At 40.8% G+C, this 19,862-nt stretch overlaps 1 protein-coding gene across 2 annotated transcripts in view; it reads right to left on the bottom strand.

Annotated features, from left to right (window-relative positions):
- SYNDIG1 (synapse differentiation inducing 1) overlaps positions 1 to 19,862 on the bottom strand; it is a 168,496-nt gene that overhangs the window by 38,890 nt on the left and 109,744 nt on the right. For both annotated transcript variants that reach the window (XM_049780228.1, XM_049780227.1), the window contains exon 3: positions 11,411 to 11,548. In XM_049780228.1, coding sequence (XP_049636185.1) covers positions 11,411 to 11,548 — 138 coding nt within the window. The remainder of the gene's footprint in view (positions 1 to 11,410; positions 11,549 to 19,862) is intronic.

Below are 19,862 nucleotides of genomic sequence, written 5' to 3'. Positions count from 1 at the left end.
CAAGAAGAATTTGACAAATTCAACGTGTATTCATGATTAAAAATAAGTCATGGAAAACATCCTACTTAATTATGAAATGTCAAAAATTTTCCCTTTAGAGATCTAAGAAAAGACAAGGATGTCAGTTATATTCATCATAGTTCTAAATGCCTTATGTAAAGAGAAAGTCTTGTAAGTGCAAATGAAGGCAGAGAAAGTAACACATAGACTGCAAGGAGGGCAATGCCACAGAAGTCACGTCTGTGGTCACTGTGTGAGGAGACAGGCTGTGATCAGGAGTATGGGAGGTAGCTATGGAACCCGAGATCTCTTACCTGAATGAGTCCTATGTTCTAAAACAACTAGGCTAAGCAATGACCTTGTATACTATTCTGTGAGCTATTTTCAATGTAAGAAAGGTTTGAAAATCATCTCTACATTAGTGGTGTTAGTCTATTAAAAAACCTCAAATATACATGTGAAAAGGAGAGTGAAAACCCTTATTACCTATATTTGGGGCAACTTATCATCCCTTTTCCTTCTTTCTAAGACTTACAAGTGTCCATATTATATCACATACACGGAGAACTCAACATATATATGAATGAAAACCTAAAAACAAAATCATGTGATAGATACTTTACGCAAACAGATGCCAAAGAAAAAATTTTGAGTGACAAAATTTGAAAGTTAAACAGCCATATCCAGCTAGGAATTCATTCTACTATTTTGTAGTGAGGGCAGTGGACTCCTCTTCCATTCTTAGCATCTCTTGCAGAATAAATATCATAATTTACTATATAGGAAAATTGCTATACTTCTTAATGACTAATTCTTTGAGTAGCAGACAGGATGGAATGAGGCTTCACTGGCAATACAAACTTAAGTGCAGCCCTTCTCACAACATAAAGCCAGAATATTTCTTACCACCATGTCTTCTTGCCTTCTATGCAGACTAATGCATCAAAGATGTCACCCATTATCTGATGAGTATTGGGTGAATAATTTCTCCTACTCAGTGGGTGGCCTTTGTATTCTGGGCACTATCTCCTTTGAGATGCAGAAGCTTCTCAGCTTAATATAGTTCCATCTATTTATCTCTGCTTCCACTTGTTTGAAGAATGCTGTCTCCTCCTTAAAGATGCCTTTAGTCTCAATGTCCTGGAGTGTTTCACCTACATGTTGTTCTATATACCTTATAGTTTCAGATCTGATATCAAGTGGCTAGAAACTGTGGTACATATACACAATGGAATACTATGCAGCCGTCAGGAGAGATGAAGTCATGAAATTTTCCTATACATGGATGTACATGGAATCTATTATGCTGAGTGAAGTAAGTCAGAGGGAGAGAGAAAGACGCAGAATGGTTTCACTCATCTATGGGTTTTAAGAAAAATAAAAGACATTTTTAACAGTATCTCAGAGACAAGAGAGATGAAGGCTGGTAGGTGCAGTTCATGACATGAAGCTCATCACATAGAGTGATGAGTGCAGTTGGAGAGATGACTACACTGAAAACTATCATAACAATGTGAATGAATGAGGGAAGTAGAAAGCCTGTCTCGAGTACAGGTGTGGGGGGGTGGGGAGGAGGGAGATCTGGGAAATTGGTGGTGGGAATGTTGCACTGGTGAAGGGGGGTGTTCTTTACATGACTGTAATCATACAACTATAATCATGTTTGTAATCACGGTGTTTAAATAAAGATAATTATTTAAAAAAGATGTCACCCATTGTTATGTGTATTCTGGAAAGTCTATGGAGATGAAGTTGCCAATGCAGTCTGAAAGGAAATGGTGCAGACCATGAAGCTGGCTTGGTGGAAGAAAAGAAAGAGGGAATGAGCACGCATAGGCCCTTTCACCTGACTCCTCCTCATGAGAAATATTCCCACCCACTTTATTTATTATTTTTGAGTCCCTGAAAGATGGACAGAGTAATATTGGAATGAAGAAAAGAGTCATATGGAGGAGGTAAGAAGCAGCACCTAGATTCGGTCTCAATGCCAGATTTAGGCATTGACGTAAGGGTTTGGGAAGTACTGGAGGAATGAAATAATGAGATTAAAATTTTCTTTTATTTTTTAATAGAAATCTGAGACCTTCCTTCAATCTCATGTAGGCATTTCTCCTATGCTGGGCATAGGAAACATGGTAAGAGCTTTAAATGATTTCATTTAGTACTTCAGTGGCTAGAATTAGATTTCCCTAGAATTAGGGAATACAATTCCCATTTCTTCTCTCTCTCTCTCCCTCCCTCCCTCCCTCTCTCTCTCTCTCTCTCTCTCTCTCGTTCGCTCTTTTTTTTTTTTTTACTAATAAAACCTTTATTTAAGCACCATAGTTACAAACATGTTTGTAGTTGGGGTTCAGTCATAAAAAGTTCACTCCCTTTCACCAGTGCAACATTCCCACCACCAATGCCCCCCATCTTCCTCCTTTCCCACTCCCTGCCTGTATTAAAGACAGGCATTCTAATTCTCTCACTTATTGATATTGTCATGGTAGTTGTTAGTGTAGTTATTTCTTTAACTGCAATCACCACTCTTCCACGTGCAGTGGTGTTTACAATTAATTGATCCCCCCTACTTTAATACACCCTGGATACTACATGTATTCCCACTGCATCATAAAGCTTTCTTTACAATGTGACTGGCACCCCTCTTCCCTCTACCTAGGCTACATGTACAAGATTTGATGAGTATATAGAATAAACAAGTCAACAGGTAGAAAGGAAGGTAGTCATTGAATTCATCTGATGGATGAATTTGTCTTCTGGGCAGAATGAGGACCCAGAAATCACATATGCAGGTGTTAAATGCCACTGATTCATTTAGCATGTGGTGGGAAGGATAAGTAGAGCAAAAGAAAGAAAAGATTTACAATTTTGTATTAAGAAACAATGCTACAAAAAGAGGGGTTGGAAACTTAATGTTTAGTCATCTCTGAAAGGAAAGGAAAACTGGCAAAATAAACATACCATTAAAAAAAACTGTTGTTCATACTGCAGGGGTCAGATGTCTTAATGTTGCTTAGAAGTTTTCAACTGTTTTCTGCTCCTTCTCAAATTCACTTACCAACCTTACTTTTTCCCTAAGATAAAACCCTCCTATGTTAATAAGACCCTGAAAGATAGAAAATGTGATTCAAGTCCAGATTCAAGGATTCTAACACTCCTGTTTTATGACACCCTTGTTTCATAACAACCCATATCTTATTTTAAGTGCATAATGACTGTTATGGAACCTAACTTTAGACTTGCTGGTTTAAAGGAAGCTAGACATCTTGAAGGAGATTGTAGAGAAGTTTGGGTCCTTTCTAGAAACACTGGCCAAGAACCCTGCCATGTTACTATCTTGGGTAACTATGCCAGCAGAAGGAGGGAAGATTTAAAGCCTTTGATACAGTGATGACAGTTAAACCTGTATTTAACTAAATCCTTTGTTCCCCCCCCCCTTTTTGCAGAATTTGCAAAGCCCTTATTCAGAGGAGAAAAGGGCTTACAATGTACTTGACTAATATTGCTACTCTGGGGCCCGGAGAGATAGCACAGCAGTGTTTACCTTGCAAGCAGCCGATCCAGGACCAAAGGTGGTTGGTTCGAATCCCGGTGTCCCATATGGTCCCCCGTGCCTGCCAGGAGCTATTTCTGAGCAGACAGCCAGGAGTAACCCCTGAGCACTGCCAGGTGTGGCCCAAAAAACCAAAAAAAAAAGTTTATATATATATATATATATATATATATATATATATATATATATATATATATAGCTACTCTGCAGATGAAAGTCAAATTCAAAAGAAACAAGTGCTTTCATATAAATCGTCACTAACAAGTCTCTCCCATAAATTAGTACAAGTCTAAGGGAGTCAGACAAAGGTCACAAAGATATATCCCAGGGAGATAAAATAAAGGTTATTATTTCACCGAGAAAAAAATGAGGTAAGGTCTCTAAAGTCACTTACTTCTTTATCTGAAGAGTCACATGTGGGGAATAAAACCCAGAATTCCCTCTATGGAACAGGCTACTTGGGTAGGATAAGTCACCAAATATACAATTACTTGAGCACCAACTCAGAAGTAGGCAATGATGCAGGGTGTGGGCTCTGCCACTGGAATGTGACCTGTGGTCACATCTGTGGTCTTATCTGAATAAATGGACAGCGCTGGCCTCTTTGGGACATGTTGCAGAGTTAGTCAAGTAAGTGTGTGCAAACATGCAGGGCAGTCCCATACACAGCAAGTACATTGGGACTCATTCATACCCACTCCGGTGGCTGTCCTCTACTGCTCTCACCTCTATCCTCCCTCCCCTCCTCTTGCTCTCAAGATTCCACAGCCCATTATCAAAATGGCTTCCTCTCCTCCATCACTGTGTCCCACATCTTGCCTTGTGGTCTTCCTGGGCAAGTTTGCAGTCCTGACACACATCCTCTTGTTAGGCTACAAAAGCATATGCACGAGGACATGACTGCTGGTGTTTTGCTTCCATCCGATGCCACCATCTCTCCCCGCTCTCCTCGGACCCTTCTTTACATTACTTCATGACTTTGGCTTTTGCCTCCAAATTCAACACCTGCTCCCTTAGCTTGGCTTCCTGAACTGCTCTAGAAGCAGGAACTCTCAGGGGCCACCTGCAGTTTTCCAGTCCTCTCCGTCAATAGGAACTCAGGCAGGCAAGCAGACACTGCCTCCTGTTCCAGCTCCAGAGCTTCTCCCGAACCATGTTCTTCCATCAGAGTTCCCTGCCTACAGTGAGGATCATGTTAACTGGCATGCAAATAGGGTACAATTCTTCCCATTCAGACAAGAGAGTGTTTGGTAGAACTATTATTTCCTTATCAATTCCTTCTTATTTACAACAAAACTGTTTAAGCTGCTTTGATACACCATACCCAATTATTCTCCTCTCTTACTCAGAAAAATATTTTAATGAAAGCAGAAATGTAGAAAAGTACATAAGCAGAAACAGTGAATCAGCTCATCTTCTAGAACCCTCTGGCCTTCTGGAGGTCCTTGAGTGTGTTACTGTCCTGCTGGTTCCCAATAGGACAGCTGGCATCATCCGGATGAGTCTTCTCTTCTTCTGGGCTTACACCTATGTGGTGCTTCACTCCAGAGCAGCCCCAAATGTGCTCTGGCCAATGTCACTCTCCTTTTCATTGCTAAGATGTTACCACAGTCACTTGTTGGACATTTGTCTTATTAGCCCTGGCTTTCTCTTGAACGCTTGTGGTGCAGACACATCCAGTTGCTTTCCCAGCTCAAGAACCTTCCACCTGGATTTCAAGGTACTATGAACATCTTGGGCTCGAGGTGACTCTCACCTGCTTCTTTGACACAAGGAACCCCCAAATACCCCAAACAGATCTCCCTCTTCAGTGATGTCTTCTCTCCTCTCCTTTAACACTAAAAAGTGGAGCCTGGTGGCTGTTCTTCCCTATCCCCTCTTCTCACTGGCTCTTAAGCATGGCTGGTCCAGACCCACAGTTTGTCCAGAAAATAATTAGTCCTTGAGTCTATCTGTATCCTCTAACTGTATCTTTAGAAGGGTGTAGAGATATGGTATCTTTTTGTATGTTCAAACACTCCAGTGCCTTCTCATTTCCATGTAAAAGCTTGTGGCATTTCAAAGGCCCTGTGGGTTTGTTGGACACATCCCTGTCTGTCATTTGCATTTTCTCTTCCATTAACATGTGCCCTTTGCATTATACCTCACACACATCTGACTTGTTCCCAGATCTTTTCACTGGCTGAACCTCTGCTTGAAAACTTCTCCTAAAGAGAGACTCATGGCACAGAGCTGGAGTTTTATGTGATATCATTGTACAAGTATACCTACCCTGATCTCCCTTTAACACAGTTTTCCCATATGTAATTCCAAATTAGTTCTTTAGATTCATCATGTGGATGATCCAGGTTAGATCTTTGCCACCACCTGAGCATCACCAGTATTAATCTCACAGTGAATTTTTTAAAAATAAAAACAGGTCTCCACAGTAGTTGTTCCCATGACAATATGTTTCAAGAATGGAGAAACCCTGAATCTCTTAGGCCATGGAATTTCCTTCCTTCCTCAACACTTGCTTGCCTATACAAAATAAAAAGAAAAAAAAGGTGGGGTAACACAAACCCTGCCACCGCAGCACCTTTTCTGGTGTTGTTTTGTCTTATTTTTTTTTTTTTTTGGTTTTTGGGTCACACCCGGCTGCGCTCAGGGGTTACTCCTGGCTGTCTGCTCAGAAATAGCTCCTGGCAGGCACGGGGGGACCATATGGGACACCGGGATTCGAACCAACCACCTTTGGTCCTGGATCGGCTGCTTGCAAGGCAAACACCTCTGTGCTATCTCTCCGGGCCCTTTTGTTTGTTTTTTGATATTATCTTCCTTCTCCTTTTTCTTCCACTTTTTTCTTTCTTTTCCACTTTTGTGGATATTATTAGGTGATTTTTTTTAGTAGTTGATTCCAAATACTTCTTCCTCTTTTCCTTAACCTTTTAACCTCCAACAGAATAGCATAATTTGAATCATTCAGCCTCATAAATTGAGGGGGGAAAATGATACCAGGACCAGTCATATGAACATGTAGTATAAATAAAAAAATGACCAGAGTGGAACACCAAACAGAATAGATACCCAACCTATAACAAGATGTAAGGCAGCGAGCATTTGCAGTAGGATTCTGGGGGGTAAAGGAGTGAGATGTGGGAGACATGCTGAGAACGAGTGGAGGGAGGATAACATTGGTGGTGGGAATGCCCTTCATTTATTGTCACTATGTATCATAAATAATTCTATGTAAATGAACTTCAGTCACAATAAAAAATAAAATAAAAACAGGTTCTATTCGGAAGTACTGAGGAAGAAGAGGGAGAGGATAAGAGAGGGAGAAAGTAACACTCTGAAGAGAGAATGCGAACTTCTCCAAAGTCAGAGAGAGCCTCGGTACACAACCGTTAGTGAAAGAAGAGTATCTCAAGAGGGCAGTGCAGGTGACAGGTGCATGTGGGCACCTGGGGGCACAGATGTGCAGAACTCCCCATTGGCAGAGACAGCCCCGATACACATCCCAGAGTGAAAGTAGAAAGGTACAGAGCACAAAATGGGAGACGTGGGCTCTGTGTGCTCAGGCACCAGATAGCCCTGGCTGAAGTGGTAGACGCTCTTTAGGCTTTGCCTAGATGCAGGAAACACGGTGAATTTTTATCATCGCTCAGGACCAACCAGCTGCTTTCCTTCTGGAGTATCTCTAAGACAGGTCACCCTGTGAATTCCAGTCCAGTGATAGCCAGATGTGGTCTTCGAAACTTCCAATTTTGGTGGCCTCACCCACTAAGACTCTGATTGGGCAGATCTGTGTGGCACCACCAATTAATGCAGTGATTGGGTAGATTTTCATGAACTGCATACCGAATGACCTAATGTGGCTGGTTGCTACTGACCAAGAACATGCCCTGAATGTCCAGGTGGTTGGTAAACAATATGGGCAACATGGGCTAGCAGCCACTTTATTTATCCTTTAACACCATTACTATACTTTATTAATACTCTTTTCAACCACTGAGTATGCCCTCGAATCCTCCCCCATACTCTTCCTTTTCTAAATTATAAGAATACTAGAGAAAAGATTCTAGGGCTCTATCAGATGTCTACTCAGTTAGGGACTCACAGTTGTATGAAGGAAAAACATTTTATTCAGAAGTAGTAGTCATTCTGCATAATGTGATAAGCACCTGCTGCCTCTGGAAACCTGGTGAGAATTTAACTGCACTTCCCTGAAACACTTAGCTCCATGTCAGGGGCTGCTTAACTAGTTCTCAGTAATTGGGAAACTGAGACCTGGAGTTGTTTCATAGCCTGCCATGCCAAAAAAAATCAAGACAAACAAACAAACAAACAAAAAACCGGAACTAAATAAATGAAAAAATATTTTAAATTCAGAGATGTTGTGAACTCTTCAATATAATCTAATCTATCCAATTCAATCCAATATTATCTAATAAGTGAGATATTTGCTTTGTTTTCTCAGAATGCCTGCCATGCAAAAAAAAAAAAAAAAAAAGGACTAAATAACTGAAGAAATCTTTAAAATTCAGAGATGTTGTGAACTCTCTCCTCACTATATCCTAGGTAATCTAATAAGTGAGATATTTGCTTTGTTTTCCCAGAATGGCCTTTTTCCTTTGACCTCACTGAGCAGTTATTTTGACAATGGACAGACACAGCCTAATTGTCAACAACTGTGTGTAAAAAAAGAAACCCCCAAAGGCACACTTTAGATGTTAGAGACTTCTTTGTGAAGAGAATCTGGAACTTGGGGAGGGGTTTGCATTAGGGAATGTGCTGTTTAGTCTCTTCTGACATCTTTATCCCAGCCCCCAACATCCTGAATGTATTGGCAGCAATCAGCAAAGACTTGGGGCTCTCCTCTCTCTGGGTTGAGTGAAGAACTCCCAGTTGGCCCTGGTCAGGAAAACTTTGATTTAATTCCATGCAACGGCTTCAAAGTGTCTGTTCTACTATGTGGCACATAATTTCCCCCCTTAACTCTTAACTCCTGCTCTCCTCCAATACTGAGCAGAGTCCGTGTCTGGCGTCTAAAGCCAGCTCTGAACATCCAGCAGCCTCAGGCTCTGCTAAGACCAATGGTAAACTCCCAGCTCTGCACAAAGTCCAGAAGCATCAATATTCTGTGAGTGAGCTTAAAAGGGAGTTCCCATGAGAAGAATACTTACCCCAGCAATGTCTCAAGAAATACGGACAACCATTTTTTTTTTGCTGTGATTCAAAGGAAGGAAATTCCTACTCAGCACAGTGAAAAGACAGAGAGATGGGGTGAGGTGTCTTTTTATACCCACAGAGAAAGCAAACCTGACACTTCACAAAAATGTTTGCTTGGCACCTCTAAGAAAAGGGACCAGAAGCTTCAAAGCACACTTCGCATCCATTGTTGAGCAAATGATCACGATCCTCTTTGTCACCAAAGGCATTAAATGGCAGGCATCGCATCCAAGTCTAAGAGACTGTTTCACTGTAAAGAACAAAATTGGTTTCTGACAAAAAGAATTGAAATGCCTGTCTGCAATCATGACGTGATTTTTATTATAATCACTGTCATCTAGACAGATGCTGTGCACAGCTTGCTCTTTTCCAGAGACAGAAGCATCACCTCTGGTTATATGTATGGAACAGTCAAGAGAAAGGGGACCTCACCACCCCCTGTGCCACCTCCATATTTATCCAGGGCTCTCTCAACAGCCTGACTCTAGCATTCTGCTAGCAAGATTACATCAATGTCTACGTTCTTCTGTTTGAAGCTGCAACATCCGTTCCTATGAGATCCAAGGTAGAAATACCGATGCCATAGCTGTCAATCAACTCTTAGCTCTGATGCCCACAACAGTGCCTTGCTGGTGGTGGAATAAGGATTGGTCCTAGGAGGTTTTGGTTCTATTTCCTTAACCCAGAGATGAGCAGGACTGAGACAAGAGACAAAGGGTTGCTAAGACAGTGGGAAAGTCAGGGATATTTAGGATCTGTTAAAAGCTGCATTTCTTCCCTCTATTCTCCTGATTTTTATTTCATAACAGTAGAATTCCTGTTCTGTTGTCTACTGTAGCATGATATCCAGGTCTTGGGATGCAGTTCACAAGGAAAGGCCTTTTCTGAGCTGCTGGGGGCGACTTCAGAGCTTATTTCACATGTTAAATGAATCTATGCTCATCTTTTCTTTTCCCTTCCTTCCTTCCTTCCTTCCTTCCTTCCTTCCTTCCTTCCTTCCTTCCTTCCTTCCTTCCTTCCTTCCTTCATTCCTTCCTTCCTTTTTTTTTTTTTTGTTTTTTTTAGGCTACACCCATTTGATGCTCAGGGGTTACTCCTGGCTACTAAGCTCTCAGAAGTTGCCCCTGGCTTGGGGGGGCCATATGGGACACTGGGGGATCGAACCACGGTCCTTCCTTGGCTAGCGCTTGCAAGGCAGACATCTTACCTCTAGTGCCACCTCACAGGCCCCATGTGCACATCTTTTCTATGTCCTGAGTGCAGGCCTTCCCCTTGGGCTCCATAAGTACTTGACTACCAAGGGTCCTTTCTGACCAGAGTCTTGATTTTATCTGGTGCACAAGTCATAAAAGAGAACAAGCCTCTAGCTCAAAGCTGGACAAGTAAGAATCACTCAGTCAAATGTTAATGGCGTACAATGCTAGTGTAGGACCAGAACCTCTGCCAACTTCTCTCTTTAGGGCTCCCTGGAGTCCCCTGCTAAGATGCCTGCTAAGATGTACCTGCTTGTGTCTGGAATGAGGTGGGGTGAGGAGAAAAGAGCATGGAGAGAGGGTCTCTGGTCAAGTAACACCAATTAGCCTGGGTGTGGGTGTGGGTGAGGTGCACGAGGGGCCATTGCTGGGTTCTGCCAAGGAGAAGAAAAACAAGTCTTCCAGTGGTAGCAAGAAAGAGCCTCAGAACCAAGGCCCAAGGAAAGAGGACATACTGGGCTCCCAGGCATGGCACCACTCAGATTTGGTTGTACTGGGGAGGCACTGTGATACCCCAAACCACAGGCCTTAATTGGAATGCATGTCTGTTTTCTCTGATTACGAAAAGGGAAATGTGGACTATTTCTCAATACTCTTCTTTTGCCAGAGAAATATCTCTGAATGTTTCTGCACATATGTGTAGGCCTATGATGTGTATTCTCTCTCTCTTTCTCTGTCTCTGTCTCTCCTCCCTCTCTCTACCTCTCTTGCATTTCTCTAAATAAAATTATTTTACATCAAAAGATGAAATAAAATGAATAAGGTCTGGTCTCATGAGGCAAGATCACCATGTGCTTTGCCCTGAAAAGGGACTTTTTGCCACACCCACTGAGAAACACTGCTCAACGTAGTGGTCTTTAGCCACCACATCAGTGCCTGGTACAGGTAGAGAAGATGGATATCCCGGGCCAACTGCCGTGTTTCTCACTCAGACTGTGTATTCGGATGCACGATAAGTGCCGGTCTGCAGGTTTAAAAGAAGCTGCAATCTGCCGTAACTGATCCTGCATCTGAGGTGAGCACACAGCGGTTATTAGAATCTAGTTTATTTAATTGAGTCTTACCTTCTACCCCTGCCACCACACACACCACACACCCCTGCACCCTGGCCTCACAGGAAATTCAGAAGTCCCCTCTCTGGCACTGGACAGTGCTGGGGTCATGCTATTGGTACACACCAAGTGCCTACTGGACGGCTGGCTTCCCAAGTCACTCACTTTTCCCTGTGGTGAGACATGCTTCTATCCACCTGGCTTCTTTCTAGAGGGGTTTTTGGCTGGGAGGAGGGTAGTCAGGGATCAAATCCACGTCTCAAGAATACAAGGCATCCGCTTTCCTGCAGAGTCATACGCCCAGATTCCTCAGCTAGGGTGTGATCCCAGAGAGACCTTACCTCATGGGACAGGTAGAAAGCTGCGATACCCAATGGCCAGAAGCAGCAGAGCATGGAGAATACACTGAGGCCCAGGTGGTCCCTCGGGGGCATCATGAGGAAGTTGTCTTCGCTCTCTGTGTCGCTAGAGTAGTCACTCTGTGGAAGAACAAATGAGGGTGAGCAAAGGCATCAGAAGCTCCAGACATCAGGGTTTGCGCAGCAAACTGCTGCCCTTGCTGACTACAAGGGGACTAATTGCCCAGAGCAAAACCCCCATGGCTGAGGGTTCTTTCCTATCAAATACAAGAAGAAAAATGTTCTGGGACTACTGGGGAGAAAATCTGTGGATAAAATCCTATGTAAGTATGTCATTCACAGGCACTGAGGTTGGCTCAAGCGGGGCCCAAATTGAGTTCACAGAGAAAGGGATCACGAGTTTCCAGGACACTTATGCAACAGGTCGTGAATCCACAATAGAGGATGAAGATTTCAACTGGTTTACAGGACAAGGCAGGACCAAACACATGGCATGATAACCGCACCTCTGAATCTCTTAGTTCTCTTAGACTGATGTGGGTAGGACTGAGGAGTTGATGGCTGCCTTGTAGAGAGAGTGTCTCTGTGAATAATCTCTGGGTAGGGGGATGTGGCTCTGGAAAGGCCTATGCAAAACCTCTCTGCAGTTCGGTGCAGGAGCTGGGGGACCTGGTAGTAGGAGTTCTAAAGAGCAAGATCTGAGGCTGCTGACACTCACCAAGAGAAGAGCAGTGCTGACCAAGTGTCCACACAGACGCCAGGGCCACCCGACCATCTTCACTTCTAAGTGCTCATGCATTGGTATCATTGTTTCCAGATGGGCCTCCCCATGCAGATTTTCTCTCTCCATTCAAAAAGGGAACACTCGTGATGACTCACCCCCAAACCAGGGCATTTATTTTTTGGAGGGATGAAGTCATACTTTACTCTAGATTTTATTTCCTAAAAAGAAATGGAACATTCCTTCTTGCCAGGACCATTTGCTTTGCCTTTGTTTGCCAGTTTGAGGCTACTGGCTCAAATATATATGGGTTCTGATATCACCCACAGAAGCACAGGCCTGCTGGACACTCCAAGTGAGTAGGGATAGGCAGTGACCTGAGGAAGCAAATGCTCATAGACACCTGTGACATTATCATGCTCTGTGGATGCCTGAAACAGGTTCATGCCTAGTTGCACTCCCAGTGGGCTTCTCCTTTGTGTTCTGGGTACAGAGCACACACATAAATCCATAGAGGACCACAGTGTCCATTCTGAATTTGGTTGTTAACATGCCCATAAGACTGCCAATCAGACCCCTGAGTCAGCAAGCAGGCAGCTGCGGTACTGGAGTGGGATGATGGAAGCTTCGTAAGAAACTACTTTTGTTGAGTAGAGGTAGTCCTAATGGGCTCACTCAAGTTGCCTGAAATGGAGCTTCTCAAGAAGATCTCACATGAAAGCAGGGGCACCTGTTGCACTGCACTACACACACACACACACACACACACACACACACACACACACACACACTACATTCACACACATGCTCACATGCACTCATACATCTCTCATATAATCACACCTCCACATTCACTTATTTGGTTTTTGGGTCACACCTGGCAGCGCTCTGGGGTTCCTCCTGGCTCTACGCTCAGAAATCACTACTGGAAGGCTCTGGGGACCATATGGGATGCCACCATCCTTCTGCATGCAAGGCAAACACCCTACCTCCAGGCTAGCTCTCCAGAACTCTCTCACATTCACTTATTCACATCCACTCACACGCACATCCACTCACTCCACATACTCTCACATATACTCACATACACATATATACACACTATTTGAAGGTCAGGATCTTAGAAACATTCCTTCTCAGAATGAATGGATCAGCTACCAGTTGTCCTGTCACATGGTCACAGGCTACCCTTGCCTGGGATGATTTCTCTGTAAATCTGGATTGCAGAAAAACTCCACAAAAACTGATATTCTCCCCACTTTGTGTCACAATGCCCAGATATTATTACAATTAAATTGAAAGCAAGTGTCCTGCTATCTGTCAGTGAAGGTCACTCAGAAGTCCAAGAATGAATTCAGGAGAGATACTATAAAACAAGGACTGGAGGAGACAGGTAGACATGACCATTTGGGTTACATGAGAGAGATTGAATGTGGTTCCACTGTACCTCTATGTAGAGCCACAACCCAGTGTGGTGCCCAGCCTCAACCTGCCACTCTGCGGACCACAGATTTGAGTTAGGTGTAGGAGTATGTACAATTGATCAAGATATCCTTCCAGTGGTCCCCAGCTTATGGTGTTATGAAGATCAGGTGAAGGTAGCCCAGTGTCTCCTGACATATGTGTGAAACTCTGAAAAAGCACCTCCTGATTCTAGCCCTTTGTTCAATTATGTTAACAAATTCAGGATGACAGGTAAGACACCATGGGGGAAACTTCCTCATAAGGTACAACTCAGTATAGCATGTGTTTTGTGTTGCTGCTGCTGTTCTTTTTTCTCCTCCTCTTCCTCCTCCTCCTCCTCCACCACCACCTCTTTTCTTCCTCCTTCTCTTCTTCCTTTTCTACTTTTCTTCTTCATCTTCTTCCTCCTCTCTTTTTGTTGACTTTTGCTTTGTTACAGTGTCTTATATACCTGAGTTGGCTGGATTGTTTTGATTCTAAAACTAGGTACTGTTGCTATTTGTAGTGTTATTTCAATTTCACAGAGGATAAGGCTAAGATTTTGTGACCAAGAACACACACACACACACACACACACACACACACACACACACACACACACACACACACACACCTACTGCTCCCTACTCTCCCTCAACGATATAATATAAAAACCACAAATACCTACTGAAGTCTGACTCTACAATGTCACTTACAGATGCAAAACTGTTTGGAGATACAAGGTTCAATAACACAAATGCTGCAGTATCTCTAAAACAAATTGTCCTATTAGTAAAGAACTGAGTATTAAATGTAGTTCTTTTTATGAGGTGTCACTCAACATAAAATTAGAGACTATTTCCTACACTAGTACAATGGATGCTAAGATAAATGATTATAGCTCCTCTTTTTAAACATATACACTCTCTTTGGGCCCCTTCTAAAGAATTTGCTAGTCTTTGGGAGACAGAAAACAAGGACAAGGTGCTGAGAAGAGCCCTACTGCTGTCCCCAAAGTGGTGAAGAGTGTGGAATCCCTTAGTAATCCAGTAAAGAGAAAATTGGACTGGGGTGAAAGAAAGATGATCAGGGAAAGGGATGATGGCCTCCAAGGATGGTTGAAGGTGAAGAACTGTGGGCAGAATCCAGGTCTAAGGATCAGGGTGATTGTATGGGAAGATTCTATCCTAAAAATAATACCAAGCAAAATAATTCCAAGGGTCAAGGAATTCAAGAACTGAAGCATTCTGAACTCTGAGAAACCAGTTACGAAGGATCATAGCAAGCATGATATGTGATCTAGCCCTTGCTCTGAGCCTCCAACCCCTACTCCAGGGCTCTTCCAATATTCAATTCATGGAGAATGGATTTTACAAACTGTTTATTTCTCATCCTATGTATAAAAAGTTCAAAGAAAACAAATATTTCCCATAAAAGAGATTAACTATCTCTGCCTGTGAACTGGCATTCTGGATCACGACAGAAAAATAAAATCTGTGCTGTGTGGATAAAATATAAACTGCCTTTCATTTGTGGAATCCCCAGAACTTGGTAATTCACAGATACATGTATATATATGTATATATATGTATGTATATATATATAGTTTGTTTTGGGGTCACACCTGGCAGTGCTCAGGGTTTACTCCTGGCTCTATGCTCAGAAATCGCTCCTGGCAGGCTCGGGGGATTATATGGGATGCCAGGATTTAAACCACCGTCCTTCTGCGTGCAAGGCAAACACCCTGCCTCCATGCTATCTCTTCCAGCCTCTAATTCACAGATATATTGGTTTTATGTTATTATGTGGAGTTCCTAGTTTTGGATTTTTGCATGTGGCTGACCATTTTGTCACAGCACCACTTGTTGAAGAGACTCTCTTGCTCCATTTTGCCTTTCTTTCCCCTTTATCAAAGATTGCTTGTAAGTTTGAGGGTCATTCTTTGAACATTAAAGTTTATTCCATTGGTCTTAGAGTCTGTCTTTATTCCAGTACCATGCTGTTTTAATGATTATTGTTTTGTAGTACAATTTAAATCTGTCCAAAGTGATGCTTTCCATCTTTTTTTTTTTTTTTTTTTTTTTTTTACTCAGGGTTGCTTTAGTGATTCGTGGGTGTTTATTGTTCCAGATGAATTTTAGGAGTGTTTGATCCACTTCTATGGCAATAGGTATCCTGAGGAATTTCATTAAATCTGTACAATGCATTGGGGAGTATTGCCATTTTAATGATGTTAATCCTCCCAATCCATGAACAGGGTATGTGTTTCAGTTTGCTTGTGTCCTCTTTTATTTCTTGAAACAGGGTTTTGTAGTTTTCTTTGTATAGGTCCTTCACTTCTTTAGTTAAGTTGACTGCAAGGTATCTGAATTTCTGTGGTGTTTTGTGAAGGGATTTTTTAATGTTCATTTCTTCTCTATCATTATTTGTGTATAAGAAACACATTAATTTTTATGCATTAATTTTGTAGCCTGCCACTTTGTTATATGAATTTATTGTTTTAAAAGCTTTTTGGTAGAGTCTTAGGATTTTCTAAGTATAATATATCATCTGCAAACAGTGAGAGCTTGTCTTCTTCCTTTCCTATCTGGATGCCATTGATATCTTTTTCTTGCCTAATTACTATCACAAGTAATTTCAGTACTATATTGAATAGGAGTAGGAAAAGGGGACAACCTTGCCTTGGGCCAGATCTATGGGAAAAGCTTTTAGTTTTCCCCTTTTTATTATAATATTTTCCATGGGCTTGTGATAAATGGCCTTGAATATATTGAGAAAAGTTACTTTCATTCCCATCTTGTTGAGAGTTTTTTATCATGAGTGGAATTTGGGCTTCATCAAATGCTTTCTCTGCATCTAATATAATGATCATATGGTTTTTAATTTTCCTTTTGTTGATGTGGTGTATTAGTTTGATTAACTTGCATATGCTGAACCATCTTTTCATCTCTGAAATAAATCCTACTTGGTCATGGTGTATAACTTTCTTACTGAGGCATTGAATCCTATTTGCTAGGATTTTGTTAAGGGTGTTTGCATCCATGTTCATCAGAGATATTGGTCTCTTTTTTGGTTGCGTCTCTGTCTCATTTTGGTATCAATGTGATGTTAGCTTCATAAAAAACTATTTGGGAATGTTTCTGTTTTTCAATTTCCTGGAAAAGCTTGAAATATATAGGCATTAGATCCTCTTTGAAGGCTTGAGAAAATTAGTAAATGAATTCTTTCGAAAAAACAAATAAAGGTCTGGCCTTTGTTTTTGGGAAGACTTTTGATAACCATTTTAATTTCCTCTATAGTGATGGGTCCCAGGTTATTCCAGGGGCCACAGGTGAAAATTGTATAAATTAGGAGGCCACTACATGGAACAGGAGACCAGCCAGTAGAACAGAAGGAGATGAGATGGGAAGAGGTCCAAGTTGGGAAAAGGTTGAGGAACACTGTTCTCAAAAAACAAAATCATCTAATGAAAATAATTTTCTTAATATTTTTACTAATCTGAAATGTACTGCTTTATTGAAAATCATGTATTTAAGTTTAATTTTAGCTTACAGACAACAGAAAATATGAAAGTGCATTGAAGATGATCTTATACAATATATATATGTGTAGATGTATAAATATAGAAAATTACTGATGTATATATACTTTCACATATATATTCTTTGAAAGTATATATGAGTATATGTACTTTGAAACAATTGTAGTTTCATAAATAGAACAGAATTCCTGAAGCAATTGCAAAGATAGAACAGAGAATAACCATGTTCTCGACGGTGCCTCTTACATAAGCACAGCATAATGAAGAAACAATTAAAACCAGGGCACTGACTGACTCTGCCCAGGACTATTGACTAAACCACAGACCTTAGTTGGACTTAATACTTTGGTCGTGCTTTCACTTTTCCTTCTCTTGTTTGTTTGTCTGCTTGCTTGTGGTTTATCCTATGGTTTGTACATGTGCAGATTATGTAACCACCACAGCAATAAGAATACAAAGATGTAGAAAGCCTGTCTCGAATACAGGCAGGCGTGGGGAAGGAAAGAGATGGGAGCATTGGTGATGGGAAGGTTGCACAGGTGAAGGGGGTTGTTCTTGTTAAGACTGAAACCCAACTACAACTATGTTTGTAATCACAGTGTTTAAATAAATAAATTATTTTAAAAAAGGAAAAGAAAAAAATCCATATCTAGAGAAGTAGAATAAAAAAGAAGACAAAGTTCAAAAACCTTCAAAAATCTCCTGCATGTTGCCATTCCTACTTGTTTTTTTTTTTGGGGGGGGGGTCACACTCGGCAGCACTCAGGGGTTACTCTTGCCTTTATGCTCAGAAATTGAGCGGATTTGGACCGCTGTCCTTCTGCGCCTAAGGCAAACGCCTTACCGCTGTGCTATCTCTCCGGCCCCATTCCTACTTCTTTGTGTTCATTCCATCCCACTTCTCTATTATCCACTGTTACCTGTTGTGAAACCATTATTTAAAAACTGTCATCAAGGTGTAATCGGACAGTGACCTTTAGAAGCTGGCTTTTGCCACTTGGAATAATACTGTGAGATTCATTAGGAAGATCCTAAACTTAACTGGCCATTGCTGTTTTTGGGAAAATAATGAAACCAAACCCAAATTGCACAGCGCCTCTCTGGAAATTTACCTTCTGTAAATGAGGAAACAAAAGTGCCTTTCACAGGCCACTCCTAGACGGTATCCCCCAATTAGAGAGAGAATTAAAGTTCATTCCTTTTAATTCCTGAATGTGGAAGTGTTGCCTGCATTATTTCATCACTACTGAAGGACATTTGTTTCCAGTTCTTGGGAATGAAAAAAGTGCAGTGAAATATTTGTACAGGTTTCTGTTGAAAGTAACTTTTTAGTGCTTTAAATACCCCGAAGTGAAACTGAAAAGTCACGGAAGGGGTTAATTTTCTTTTTAACAATAACAACAACAAAAAATTTTTTTAGAGTTTCTATCCTATTTTGTATTTGCAGCAGCAACAAATGAGAAGTGCTTTGCAATTCTTCAGCCTAGGCTGTATTCATTTCTTAGATTCAAGCCATTTTAAGCATTGTGTATGGTATTTTACCACGGTTTCAGGTGGCATTTTCGCGATGACTCATGATATCGAACATCTTTTTGTGTGCTTATTTGCATTTGCCTATCTTATTTGGCAAAATATCTGATCGAATAATTTCTCTTTTTTTGAAGTTGCAATGCTTGATTTTTTACCTTTATGCTCAGTAAGGGTGTTTTTAAATACACAGGATGGATATTTTTGAATACAAATTCTTCATTAAAGATGTGATTTGCAAATATTATTTTCTCAGCTTGTCTTTCGTTATCTCAATAGTTTTGCAGAATAAAAATTTTAAATGTTAATAAAGCCAAGTAATTTGCATTTTATTTATGGAAAATGCTTCTAAGGTCACATCTGAAAAATCCTTCATAGAAATGTTTCTGCTTTTTCCTACAAGTTTTATAGTTGTACATATTACACTTAACTTTAAATGTAAATTTTATTGGCCTATTTCTTTTTCAAAGTAATGTTGCTACACATTTGTTCAGGAAATTAGCACACTAGAATATATATACCTCAATATAAACTCTAGGATATAAAATTTAACATTGAAATTGGTTATAATTTTAAAACACTGGGTTAAAAGACATTAATGAATAAATAATGCAGACACTAGTCTCATATTCTATACTAAATGGATTTAAATAGACATAGATTTATAAGAAAAGAATTATACAGTGAGTGATTGACCAATCTGTTTATTCTTCTATCCATTACTTCATCTTCTTTTAAAAGTCTTTCAAACTAAGTTGCCTACCAGTTGCCTACTTCTTCCTGAACACTTTGGTGTGCATATTTCAACAAGGTTTCAATATTTACTTGTAATTTTTCTGCAGTGAAATCGATAAAAATTGATTTTCAACAGAAAACTACTGTTTCTGGTTGTGATTAAGATAGTCTGAAGCAATGTAATTTTCAGAGACAGATTAGTTGATATGGTAGAAAGGAAAAAACACAGTATTTGGGCTAAATGTTTAGACTATTTATTCCTATGTTACTGGGAAATTCGCAAATTTTCTGGAGAACAATTGCACGTAGGAGCTCATTTAGGGGCTTAAAAATTACTCATTCCTGGATATCTAAAGCTTTGAACATAGGGGATATTGTAAATGATCTTATATGTAATTATGTTTTAAATGTAATTGCAGCCAAGATTTGTAGGGTTGGTGCTAGAACATATGTCTAAAATTCAACTA

This window comes from Suncus etruscus, chromosome 9 (assembly GCF_024139225.1).
Source record: "Suncus etruscus isolate mSunEtr1 chromosome 9, mSunEtr1.pri.cur, whole genome shotgun sequence".
Taxonomy (NCBI): domain Eukaryota; kingdom Metazoa; phylum Chordata; class Mammalia; order Eulipotyphla; family Soricidae; genus Suncus; species Suncus etruscus.
Note: the sequence above shows the minus strand (reverse complement) of the source record. Positions and strands in the feature narration are given on the sequence as shown.